The sequence below is a fragment of the Podarcis melisellensis genome (genome assembly GCF_964234715.1).
Source record: "Podarcis melisellensis genome assembly, chromosome: 16".
NCBI classification, from domain to species: Eukaryota; Metazoa; Chordata; class Lepidosauria; order Squamata; family Lacertidae; genus Podarcis; species Podarcis melisellensis.
This window is the reverse complement of record NC_138533.1, coordinates 3,915,958-3,929,341: the sequence shown is the minus strand read 5'-3', so window position 1 is coordinate 3,929,341 and position 13,384 is coordinate 3,915,958. Positions and strand designations below refer to the sequence as shown.

The 13,384-nt window shown below is 47.3% G+C and overlaps 1 protein-coding gene across 4 annotated transcripts in view; it reads left to right on the top strand.

Annotated features, from left to right (window-relative positions):
- SEMA6C (semaphorin 6C) overlaps nt 1-13,384 on the top strand; it is a 127,049-nt gene that overhangs the window by 90,851 nt on the left and 22,814 nt on the right. For all 4 annotated transcript variants that reach the window (XR_014163471.1, XM_081891361.1, XM_081891363.1 and 1 more), the window contains exons 12-17: nt 402-557; nt 1,206-1,379; nt 3,923-4,060; nt 7,008-7,085; nt 9,872-9,927; nt 10,633-10,683. Coding sequence is in view for 3 of the 4 variants with exons in the window: in XM_081891361.1 (XP_081747487.1) it covers nt 402-557; nt 1,206-1,379; nt 3,923-4,060; nt 7,008-7,085; nt 9,872-9,927; nt 10,633-10,683 (653 nt within the window). In the remaining variant the exon portion in view is untranslated. The remainder of the gene's footprint in view (nt 1-401; nt 558-1,205; nt 1,380-3,922; nt 4,061-7,007; nt 7,086-9,871; nt 9,928-10,632; nt 10,684-13,384) is intronic.

Below are 13,384 nucleotides of genomic sequence, written 5' to 3'. Positions count from 1 at the left end.
TAGCGGAGTCTGTAACCTGAAGCGTCTGTAACCTGAAGCATATGTAACCCGAGGTACCACTGTAAATAAATGTTCGGAAGGCAGAGAGTGTAAAGAAATCAGCCATGCCCAGAACTGAAAATGCACCATCAGTCTTGTCTCTCAAAATTTCAAATAGTTGTTGACACTCTCACACACATAAACATGCACTGAGGCCTGCACACACATCACAATTTAAAATAAAACAGCAAGATTCTAGTCCTCATTGTCCAAACATGTAGGCAGGGTGTGTAGAAATATGTGTGCAGAAACAGGAGTGAGGCTTGGAGGTTGGGTATGTGTGTAGTTCTTCTTTTTATCTGTTTTTTCCTACCACACCCACCCGTTTTGGCTCCTGATCTCCCAATGCACTTCCCTTCCAGACCGGGCTGCTGTGCTGGTATCGGAAAAGCGTCCGGCTTCAAAACCTCCAGCAGCTTCCCGGACGAGATGCTTGGATTCATCAAGTCCTTCCCTCTCCTTGATGAAGCTGTGCCCTCAGTCACAGAGCAGCCCTGGTTTACAAAGACCACCAGCAGGTAAATGTTTGCCAGTCATGGATACAGCCAGGTTTGGGAGCTCATGTGCCGTTCTGCTGAATTTCCCCCTCTGCTCCTGGTATACTTTTGAATTCCTTTCCCTTGAGTTAGCTCTGTTTCCATTGAGATTGGCTTTCCACTCAATAGTAGCCATTTTGGGGGAAGCTTTGCAAGACCTGAGCTTTCCTTTTCTTGGAAGAGAACCTGCGCAGAACCTGAGCTGCTAGCTGAAGGGAAGAAGTTCACCTGAAAATAAGCCTTGCAGAACCTGAGCTGCTAGCTAGGGAGAAATCTCCCTTTGTGAACCAGCGTCTTTAAAATAAGCCTTGCAGAACCTGAGCTGCTAGCTAGGGAGAAATCTCCCCTTGTGAACCAGCTCCTTAAAATAAGCCTTGCAGAACCTGAGCTGCTAACCAGGGAGAAATCTCCCCTTGTGAACCAGCGCCTTTAAAATAAGCCTTGCAGAACCTGAGCTGCTAGCTAGGGGCTGGGTAAATTCTCATGTGAAACCTTCTTTTAAACGAAGCACCGTACAACCTGAACTGCTAGCTTTTGAAAGCCTCGTCGCCTTTGCAAGTTCTTTAAACAAGCCTTGCAAAATCTACAAAGTGTGGCCTTTTCTCCTGGCTCCGTCCATTCCCCTCCCAGGTACAAGCTGACCCGTCTGGCTGTGGACACAACGGCCGGCCCCTTTCGAAATTACACGGTCCTCTTTCTGGGCTCGGAAGATGGCACGGTGCTGAAGGTCCTTTCCGCCACCACTGAGAATTCCACGGTTGAGACTTTGCTGCTGGAGGAAATCTCTGTCTACAACCCATCGCTGTGAGTTCTGCCTCTCTGTTTCCATGCACGCTCTTTTATTTCCATCCTTTAATTTGGAGATATCTGGGGCTGAACCTGAGGCCTTCCGCTTGCAGGATTGGAGCTCAGCCACTGTTTCCTTCCAGAGCGTTGACAGTTGGGATGGGGGCAGAATTTGGTTTGGTCTGCATTCTAATGCAAAATTTGATGTGCATTTGAAGGCAAAATTTGCAAAACTTAAAGCAAAATCTAATGCAAATCTCAGTGTGAAGTGCCGATCTTAATGTGAATTTTAATGCCCATTTAAATAGAGAAATACGAAACTTAATGTGGAATTGAACGCACATTTCAATGCGAAACTTAATGTGGAATTGAATGCACATTTCAATGCGAAACTTAATGTGGAATTTAATGCACATTTCAATGCGAAACGTAATGTGGAATTGAATGCACATCTCAAGGCAAAACTTAATGTGGAATTTAATGCACATTTCTGTTTGCTTGGTATATTAATGTGCATTTGCCTAATTCACAGCAATATGTGAGCTGTGGCACAGCTATCCTTTGAAATCCACGCTTCTCCGAATTTTGCAATAGAGTTTCGCCAACTCTGGAAAAAAATGCATACAAAACTGCTCAGCTTGGGGAAGAGGGTGGATTAAAATGTATTGGTCAGTGGGAAAAAAACAAAGAAAACCCACACATTACGGGGGGCGGGCGGAACTGAATTGCAAAAAAACCTGTCTGTTGCACCGTGCACTAACTAATGTTTTTTGTGTGGACTTTTGGAAGAGAAAAATTGTAGCAAACTGAACTTAAAAACTAGGAAACAATGAGAAATGTGAGAGCAACTAAAAGGGACAGCAATCTGTCCACCTCCAAGTTTTGTTACCCTACTACATCAGGTCCAGCAGGTTTTTGCTGTGCTTCTCAGAAGCCAGCTGGACCTGTTTGACCAAGACATCAGTGGAGGGGAAAATAATAACCTGGGCATGTCCCAGCAAATGGTAGCTTTCATTGCATGGCTTTCAAGTCTTTCTCTTAAAAAATATTTTTAAAAGCCCAAGCCTGGCAGAACCTCCCCGCCTCCTGCAAGATCAACTCTGCCCTTCTCCACCCACACTATCTTTTCAATTAGGCTCCTTCTTCTCGCAGCAGGAGCCTGTTTTATTTTGAATTTGAAACCTTCTCCCCCAGCCTTACTAACCACATTTGCAGGTGTTCCAGCGTGGGGAAATTTACTGCATCTGAGGAGGCGTAAAAGGTCTCTTTCGGCTTCCCGTCTCAGCAAAGGGGCATGGAGGGTGGGTTTTTTGGGGGGGAGTGTGTTACCCCCCAACAATTCCAGACACACACACACACGTATTATGCAAACTCCCCTTAATTCTGCTGTTTTTAGCCTTCTAAATATTATCGTCAGGAGCCACCGAGGCAAAAATAGAACAGCTAGTTTAATTGGCAATAACATCCTTATCTTATCGGAGTTTGGAGGGGGAGAAGGGTTCTGTCTTACCATTTTTAATTTCTTTGCGCTTCAAGGAGTTTTGAGAGGTGAGATGTTTCCTACCCCACTTCTGTGCAACTTCCCCTCGCCATTTCCTTATCTCCCTGAGGTGCCCCCTAACCACCCATTCACGACCTCACTCACCCAACCCCCACATTCCCTGAATTTTCTGCAACCGCAGCTAAAATGCCTAATAAAACATGACCGTTTCCTCTTACGTGGCAAACTCTACAGATCCTAACCCAGCGGATCTCCACCTGTGGGTCCCCAGATGTTGTTGAACTACAACTCCCATCAGCCCTGAGCTCTGGCCTTGCTAGCAAGGGGTGATGGGAGTTGTAGTTCAACAACATCTGGGGACCCACAGGTTGAGAAAGGCTGTGGGTCTAACCCAAACCCCCCAAACTCGGCCCTCCAGATGTCTTGGGAAATTTCCCGTAGGGGAAATTTTCTGACCGGACATCTGGTAGAGAGATGGACTGAGAATCACAAAACACAGGTTTGGGAACTTCACGGTCAGGGGAAAAACAATGCTGTCCAGGGTTGTGAAGACTGCGGAGAGAATAATTGGGTGCACTCTTCCCACCTTGGATCAAATCTATGCTTCCAGGTGCCATAAGAAAGCTGCAGAGATAGCGCAGGATAGTGTGCTCCCCGGAAATGATCTCTTTCAGCTTCTGCCTTCTGGAAGAAGGTGCAGGGTTATAAAGACCAGGACTAGCCGCCTGAGAAACAGTTTTTATCCAAATGCAATTTTGGTTTTAAACGCAGTGTAAGGTAGTCTCTATGGGAGTATATTGTATTTAATTATGGGGTATCAGAGTTTTTAGGGGGCTAACCAGGCTGGGATAGCAGGCGTGTTGGTTTTTGAATGTCTGATGTCGATTTTTTCAATTTCCTTGTTCTGTATGGGACAATGACAATAAAGATTATCGTATCAAACTGTGCAGTTGGAAGGGACCCCAGGGGTCATTCAGCCCAACCTGCTGCAATGCTGGATTGGATTTCTATAATCTTGCTTTTCCTTGGTGTTCTCTTCCCCTCTCCGCCCCCATCCCAGGTGTAGCGTCAGGAGGGAAGACCGGCGCGTCCTGGGGCTCGAGCTTGACAAAGCCAACCACGCCGTTTACGTGGCCTTCTCGGGGTGCGTGGTGCGGGTCCCTCTCAGTCGCTGCACTGCCTACAATTCCTGCCGCAGGTTAGTGGGATAACCTAATTTTGCTGCTTTCTGCCTCTTCATTCTTTCCTAACTCTGCCCGTCTACACTGACTGGCCGCAACTCACTAAGCAGTTGGCTCCTTACCTCTCTCGCCCTGGTCGGGCCACAGTGATCCACACAACGGTCACCTCCAGACTTGATTATTGTAACTCGCTCTACGCGGGGCTGCCCTTGAAGCTGACCCAGAAACTCCAGCGGGTGCAGAATGCCACAGCGAGACTCCTTACGGGGTCCCTGCCATGGGATCACATTCATCCAGTGCTTTACCAACTGCACTGGCTCCCGGTGGAGTACAGGATCAGGTTTAAGGTGCTGGTTTTAACCTTTAAAGCCCTATACGGCTTAGGACCCTCGTACCTACGGGACCACCTCTCCTGGTATATCCCACGGAGGACCTTACGGTCTTCAAACAAAAACATCTTGGAGGTCCTGGGCCACAGGGAGGTTAGGCTGGCCTCGACTAGAGTCAGGGCCTTTTCAGTACTGGCTCCGATCTGGTGGGACGCTCTGTCCCAAGAGACTAGGGCCCTGCAGGACTAGACATCTTTCCGCAGGGCCTGCAAGATGGAGCTGTTCCACCAGGCCTTTGGTCAAGGCACAGTCTGACCCCCTCCTTTGGCAATTCTTCACAGAACTCTAGCCCAATGGTTGCCATCAATTTGATTCTGAATTGATTTTAGAATGAATTGATTTTAGAATGCTGTGTTATTTTTACTGTTGTTAGCTGCTCTGAGCCCGGCTTCGGCTGGGGAGGGCGGGATATAAATTATTATTATTATTATTATTATTATTATTATTATTATTATTATTATACGATAGAATACACTTTCTCCCTGCCCCAGAGCTGCAGATTGAACCTGGAACCTCTCCCCGCCCCCAGCAAAGCAGGTGCTCTCACTAAAAATAAAGTCAAGTTTCCAGTCCTCATGATTCCAAGTGATGGGCTCAGTTGAAACAGGAGCCTAGGGAGGTCTCTTATACCAAATCAGCCTGTTTGTCTGTATGCTACCCGGCTCTCCAAGGCTTCCTAAGAACCTAGGAAGAACCAGCCAAAGGGGGGAGGCCGATTAGTCCAGCAACCCTCTCTGGTGTAGTTTGGGGTTTTTTCTAAAGTTTTAGGGAATGTTTGCAGGCTTTTTTTCCCTTGCTTCTTTTTTTCTTTTTGCATGGGAGTTGACTGCGGTTATCATTGGCAATCATCTTTAATGATTTCTGTGCAATCTTAACAAGCGAAACTAAATTATATTATGTAAGCTTTCAGAATATTTAGAATTAGCCAAATTGGCAGATATAATAAGACGAAAACTGAAAAAGGAATGGGAGTGTCTAAATGAATACCTTAAAAGCCAAGGTTCGAGGACAGAAATCTGGCTGAGTCTGGAATAACCTTGTGAATTGAGAGGAGAAGAAAGAGGGATTTATATCTAGGTGTTAGGATAGAGATGATCAGGAAAACAGGAAGACGCAATGAGAGGTGAAGGGCGGATTGGTGGAAGTCAATGTTTGTTTTTCTTTTTAGTGTTTATATTGTTAATTTGTAAGATTTGGATTTGTGTGGGTTTTTTAGAATGCTTGTTTTTGTGTTTTGTGTATTGTTAATTTTCGTTATTTTTGTTGTTGTTGCTGTGTGGAAAATACTAATATATATATATTCCACACAGCAGCAACAACAAAAATAACGTGTGTATATATATATATATATATATATATATATATATATATATATATATGATATAAATTCAACCAAAATGTCTTTTGAATTCCCAAGGATGCTGCAATTTTTTTTAGCACCCCTCCTTTTTGGAATTTGATAGCTGAAACATTTGACATGCTGCGACAGGGCAACAGAGGCTGTGTGTGTGTGTGTGTGTGTGTGTGTGTGTTTGTAAGGTCCTTACAAGGGGCTGCCTACGGCCCCCTGATTCACCTTGCGTGACCCATCCCACCCAGCCCCTCCTGCCCCGAACAGGTGTGGGCTGCCGGACCTCGCCGCTTCCAGGAAATGCCGCTTGCCGTGATATTCTGGCCGCAGCTGCCCGCTTCCTTTAATGGTCAACTGAGCCAGCTGCAATCTCGCTCTCCTAAAGGCCACGTTCCCCTTTCTAAATCCCAGCATGGCAGGGAGCCAAAAATCTCTAGGGGCGGAGAAGGAGGGAGAGAAGCAGCCTCTGCGCCAACAGAGGGCAGCATCCTGGCTCGCCTTCCCATCATCTCTGCAGAAATCGGGGCAGGGAAGCAGTGACTAGTGGCTAGAGCAAAACGGAAGCTGGCCTGTGTGTGTGTGTTTGTTGCATTCATACCCCACCTCAGCTGGAAGTATCAAATATTACACGAAAATACATTTAAATTCTAAATTATCATAAATTATAAAACAGTCATAAATTATAAAACGGTGTTATATAACATTTGGTTCCTTACCTAATTTTTAAAGGGTCGTGTAAGTTTGAAGACTTTCAGATAAATATATCCTGTTATTTTCTACGTAAAGTCAAGTCAATCCTTTATTAGGCATAGCAAACTACACATTATCAAGCAGACACCGTATACAAACTGTGCAAAATACGAATTCAGCATAACAAGGTTTGTCCCAGTCAGATCTTTAACTCCAAAGAAAATCAATTTGCGTAAATAATACAATATAACACCACCACATCACCAATCAGTTAAGAACCACTAAATCTCTTTATAATGGCCCAGTCTTTCTACATGCACAGCACTCAAAAATCGGCCACTACTGTATTATTTTCTACGTTTCTCAGGTATAACAACTGAAAATGATCAGTATTAATAATAATTGCATGGTGTGTTTTTTTTTCTTGGTCTATTTAATAACAAGAACAAGAACTTATTCAAGGGGAGGGTCTGCAGAGGCCTTTGACCTTCCCACTTTCTGAGCGAACACGTTTATTTCCTTCTCTGTTTGCAGGAGCTGCCTGGGATCCCGCGATCCGTACTGCGTTTGGCTGAGCCCGGGGGGCTGCGTTGCGTTCAGCAGCGAGATCAGGTGAGGGGGTTTGGGGAGCAGCCATCCCTGTTCTTACAAAGCAGGTGGGCAAGGACCATAGCTGTCAACTTACAGATTTGAAAGTAAGGGACCAGCAGCCTCGAAAATAAGGGATCAGCAGCCAAAATAAGGGATTTTCAGAGCACAGGTAGGTTCAACTTCTGGACCCTTCCAAGCCAAAGGCAGAAAGCCCAGCCAGCAGCCAAACGAAGCCTCAAGCGGTGGTTCCCACAGTGCAGCAACCCAGCAAAGGGAATGCAGCAAGGGAAACCACCGTCACCTCTCCGCTGGGAAGCGCTGAGCAAAGGCCAGTCCCCAGGCAATGCAGCCAATTTGATCGGCACAAGGCAGGCAAGCTCCACCCCCAGTCGTTCTTAGACTCCGTATTGGGTGAGCAACGCAGCCAAGCAACACAGTTGGAGCCTCCCTCCTCCCTGGCCAGCAGGGAGGGAGGGAGAGGAGCTGCTTCCTTTGAAACCTGGGAAATTTAAGGGACATCATCCATAAGGGACAGCAGTGGGACACGGCACTGGGATAAGGGACTTTCCCACCAAATAAGGGACAGTTGACAGCTATGGCAAGGACCTTTGGCCCTCTAAAAGTTTTCCCTGAATTGCCCCGCTTTCTCTCTCTTTTTTTGCTACCCCTCTTCCTCTCTCTCCTCCTCCTTTTCTAACACCTCCCTTTTCTTACTCTTCCCGATACCCCTTTCCTTCCTTCCTTCCTTCCTTCCTTCCTTCCTTCCTTCCTTCCTTCCTTCCTTCCTTCCTTCCTTCCTTCCTTTCCTCACTCTTTCTGACACCACTTTTCCTTTCCTTTTGTTTTGTTTTTGTTTCCATTTTATTTATTTATTAGCGTTCTTATGTTACATATGCATACATTGTCGTATTACATTACAGGAATCATTATAATATAATTTCCAACATGTATACAAAGTTCATATACAAAATTTATTTACCTAAAGAAAGGCAAAACAAAGACAAAATGCTATTCCAAAATCATCCAACACTTTGGACTTCCTGTCAATCCCGTTGTATATTCCTTTTTTACAAATGAATGTACTCTTATTATTGTATATTTCTTTACATTTTATCTAATACTTTCCCATATCAATATGTACCCTTAATCTTATTTCTCAATTTCTCTCCAACGTCAATCGAATGCTACCATAGATAGCGAACCTTTACTGTATTTTTGAACATATATCTTATATCTATCCTGCTTTTCCTTTCGTTCCTTCCTTTTCTAACATCCTGCTTTCTCATTCTTTCTTTGGCTTCCGACTCCCTTTTTCCTCTTTCTTACACTGCCTGCAACCTTCTGCCCTCCACATATTTTGAACTACGTCTCCCATCAGCCTTAGCAAGCATGGCCAGCGTTAAACGATGATGATGGGAGTTGTAGTTCGGCCACATAGGGAGGGGCGACAGGTCCCCACACCTGCTTCTAGAGATCTTTTCTTCTTCTTCAGTGTGGTGTCTGCTAAACGTTGGAACTCCCTGCCCATTGACGCCAGGCAACTGCCTTCACTCCATTGCCATCGATTTGATTTTAATTAATTTTTATAATGAAATGTTTTTAGAATGTTGCACTATTTTATGGTTGTTAGCCGCCCTGAGCCCGGCTTCGGCTGGGGAGGGCGGGATATAAATAAAATTTATCATTTATTATTATTGTTTTCAGCACCTGCTAAAAACTTCTGATTTAGCACAACCTATTTAGATATGTCAGGACCACGCATTTTAAAACGTAATTTTGTTTTACGATGTACATTTCAACTACTGGTTACATTTATAATTTGCTTTTGGGTGAACTTATTTCTGACTCTTATCAATCATCTTAATGAATGCTTTATGGTCGCCTTAATGTATATTTCATATTTTGCGCAAGCCGCTTAGAAGTTTTTACGATTCAGTGGCCTTACACATTCTGTTAAATAAATAAGGGCTGTAAAAGCATCTTATTTCTCTCAATTGGACCAAACTCCTCCTGAAGAGATGCTCTTCCAGCTGACAGATGCATTTTCTTAAAGGTTTTTTTAAAAATACTGTATATACTTTCGGTTTTTTTTCCTCCTGCATTTAATGATTTAATGTAGCTGCATGTACATGCAAGTTTGCTGTTCCCTCTGCTGCGATCCATTTTGAATGTACACAGGGGAAAGCAGGCTACGTAAAGATTTATTTAACAGATAAAGCCAAGTTCCTCCTCACTTCTTCTACCCCCCACCCTACTTTTGGATCTGATGGTGCTTCCTAGAAACCCCAAGACACCCCCTGCCCAGTCAGTTTGAGCATCCTCAACTGTCTCTGCCCCAGCATCCTTTCTGCCTCACCATGAGGACTAGAAACCTGACTTTCTGTTGCTTGGAAACAATGAACCAAAGGGGCCTTTTGGGTCACTGAAGGACTTGGCTGATTTTGCGAAGACCTTCTTTTCACCCCTCACCCCGAATCCCATCCCTCCTCCATCTCCGCAAACCCCCAGACCCCCCACAATGCTCCATTTTCTAAATATTCTCCTTGACCCACAGCCATCCCATGCCAGCGTGTTTCCTCAAACATCTCTGACTGGCGAAGGAAGGGAACAGGAGGGTGAATTGTCTGGCTCTTTGGGGGCTCGTAACTTGTCGGGTTCTGCTTTCTTTAATTTCCGCCCTCTTTTTTTTCCTGAGTGCCAGCCAATTGATTAATTAGCGGAGGATTTAATCAAGCCGGCAGGCTCCGTTTTAATGAGATTTCTCTCTTCCACCCTTGTCTCTCTTGCTCCCCCACCTCAATCCACAGAGGCGGCTTTGAGCAAGACGTCGAAGGCTCCGTCAAGTACGTGGGGAACTGCCAAGGTGAGAGTCTTCTGGGGGCAAGGGGGTCTTTTTCTCAGCCAGGAAGCCACATTGCTGTTTTCGCACGGAGAACCGGCGCTTGCTCCGAGTTCCGATCCTGCTATAAAACTCACTGAGCCGAACGAAAATGGCTGGGCGTGTGTCCTTTTCCTGTTGCTCATGCACAGAAACATCGGCTCCGTTGGCGGGCGTCTGAAAAGCTGTTTTGTGTAGGAAATAACGGCTCATCCCCTAAAGAGGGTTTTTCTCCCTTTTTGCCTTGAGTTGGTGGCACTCCAGATTTCTCCACTAAGCCCATTGAGTCTTTCCGAGACGTTGACCACCGAGTCAGCTTGTTTTTGCCTCTCAGGCCCTTTTCGCCAATTCCCGAGGGCCACACCCCCTTCCAAGCAACTGTCCCGAGGGCCACATTCTGGGGCGGACGGGGCCAGAAGCACAGCGGACTCGTTTCTTGGTGAGAGGCACTATCTTGGGTTCGAGGGCAGAGAAGACACCCGGGGCGTGAATTAGGGGCCATGAGTAGTCTCAGGAGGCTTCCAAGGGCCAGATGGAGAGACCTAGAGGGCCAGGGCTGATTCTCCCGCTCCACCCACGAGCAAATGGCTTCTTCCTTTCCAGATTGCCCCATGCTTAGCTGCCTAGGAGCACCCTATTCCTCTGCCTTTATCCCCTACCCAGTCTCTTGTCTCCCCCTTCGCTTTTTAGATGTCGTAACGGCCCCCGGGAGCCGCGATGGCACCAGCGACTCTGCATATGGTCAGTACGTCCGTCTCCCCTCCCTCCCTCCTTCCCCAAGCTCATCGTCCTTCCTACCCCTCCAGTCTCCTTCCGCCGCTTATTCCGCCCCCCAAAAAAATCAATCACGCTCTAGCGGTGGCGTAGAGGTCAGCCTTGTCAACACTCAAAAGCCCGTCTTGGCCATTGAGGTTCAAATGGGGGAAGGCCGCCATATTGGATGGGACTATCATGGCGGTTCAACATTGGATTTGTTGGGTTAAAGCCAGCTCAGCTCTGTTCCTAGTGGAGGCATTGAAATTAATAGGCCTGTGTTAGCCATGTCTATGTTAATTTCAACGCATCTGCCCTAAGCAGGACCAAGCCACTGGATCTTGGGATCCTCTGCGTTGACATCCAATCGGAGGCGCCATCTTGAGAGGATCCAGTCAGCTTCCAGTGGTTTGTTTTTTTTAGCAAAAAGGCTACTGGTATGTGAACTGATGACAGGATGTTCCTATTTTCTCCATCGCGAGGGTCTCAAAAGACCCCTTGGGACAAAGCCGCCTCCGTCCAAGGCCTTTCCCGGTTGCCACGGTTACCAGCCTCCTGTTGCTTAGGCCCAAGATGGCTGCCGGCCAAGTCCATTGAAGGTTTATTCTCTTAAAAGAGGGGCAAACTCTTTCCTCAAAAGCAACAGGAGGAGGAGGAGGAAGAGCGGAACCCCATACCCTCCGCTTCTGTCGTCTGGGGAATGCGGGAATTCCCACAAACTGGTTTTCAAAACTAACAAGGGACAAATCACTGCTCACTTCCTGTCACGTCAAGCACCATTTCCTCATCCATCCCACCAACATCCCACTCCCATCAGTTACTGCAGGGGTGGGCGAAAGGTCTTGTTACGGTTAACCAACCCCCTGCCGCTCTCTTTGAATTATTTCCAGAGACTGTGTATGAAACCCACTCTCCCCTTTATGGCTTTTGAGATTGTCTCCGTGCAAACCAAGAAACCTTTCCTTTTTTTTATGTGTGTGTGTCATTCTCCCAGGGCAGAATTTGACCCTCCCTTAACAAACGCAGCTGCGGTTTTTATGTCGAGCCCGAAGGGTCGAAACCGAACCACGCTGTGCCATTTAAAGCTCTTTAACGCAACTTTGAACAGTCATGGCTTCTCCCAAAGGATTCTGGGAACGGGTCGTTCAATATGGGTGCTGAGACCCCTGTTTGCCCTAGCAGAACTACGGTTCTCAAGGTTCCCCATGAAGAGGGATTGGCCATTAAACCACTCTGAGAATCGTAGTTCTGGGAGGGGAATACGGGGGAAGGGGGTCCTTCTTCCACCTCTCAGCACCCTAAAACATACTACAGTTCCCATAATTCTTTGGGTGGGGAGCCATGACTGTTCAAAGCAAGACGCATGGTGGAAACGTGGCTTCTGTTTATTTGATGAAGGAGCAATTTCTGCAACTTCAGCCATGGTCCTCCTAGATCTTCAGCCATGGTCCTCTCAATAATCCCAGGTCTGAGGGGAGACCAATAGCAACTTGATCTCCACAGGCTCCCTCTACTCTAAGCAAAGGGTTTTTCCGGAGGGGTAAAAGATGCCAAAGTCAAGGATGGAACGGATATGGGAGGCCTTTAAATATCTCCGCTCAATCCTTTGCTCATCACTTACGTAACTTAAAATCGGATGGGTTGGTGATGTCACCCAAGTGCCCCATATCTCAGAACCTTTTAAAAAAGCGTATTTTCCCCTCTTATCTCATATTTGAGCTTGTAGGGTAGAAAAGACCTTTTCATACACACACAAGCACACCTTCTAGTTAAATAAGTAAGTCCAGGGCACACAAAACCCAGGTGTCTAGAGAATACAGGACCCAGGTGCCCAGGGGATGAGGAACCCAGACACTTGGGGAATACGGGACCCGGGCGTCCGGGGGCTGAGGAACCCAGACACCTGGGGAATACAGAACCCAGGTGTCCGGGTGGTGAGGGACCCAGACACCTGGGAATAGAGGACCCAGGCGTCTGGGGTGTGAGGAACCCAGACACCTGGGGAATACGGGACCCAGGTGTCCCGGGGGGTGAGGAACCCAGACACCTGGGGAATGCGGGACTGAGGTGTCCGGGGGGTGAGGAACCCAGACAGCTGGGGAATACAGGACCCAGGCGTCCGGGGGGTGAGGAACCCAGACACCTGGGAGATATAGGACCCAGGCGTCCGGGGTGTGAGGAACCCAGACACCTGGGCAATTTGGGACCCAGGCATCCGGGTTGTGTGGAACCCAGGCGTCCTGGCATGCCAACAAGCACACACTGCAGAGCTTAGATGGGGCGAGCAGCTCTGGCGATGAAGCTCTCTGCGCAGGCAATCATCTCCCCGCAGGAGGCCCTGCTTCCCTGCCCTCCCCCCCTCACCCCCCCAGTCCAGCTCCCCCAAGCAAGAGAGCTCCAGAGCCAATCCAACGCCTGGAAGGAAATTAAAACCGAAGCGACTCCATTAATTACCCAGCAGGGGAGAAATCTCTTGATTTAATGGGTGGGGGGAGGAAGGAGCGGGAAGAAGGAGGAACAGGAGGCTGTGAGCATCTCTTGCGGGGGGAGGAGGGCAAAATTTGGGGGTGCGCACATATTTCCTGGCCCCTCTCAAGCCTCCCCTTTCTCCTGACCTGAGACGGGTCCTTCTCCGGGCTCGTCTTCGATCTCAGTCCTACTCAGAGTAGACCCATTGAAATGCAAGAGA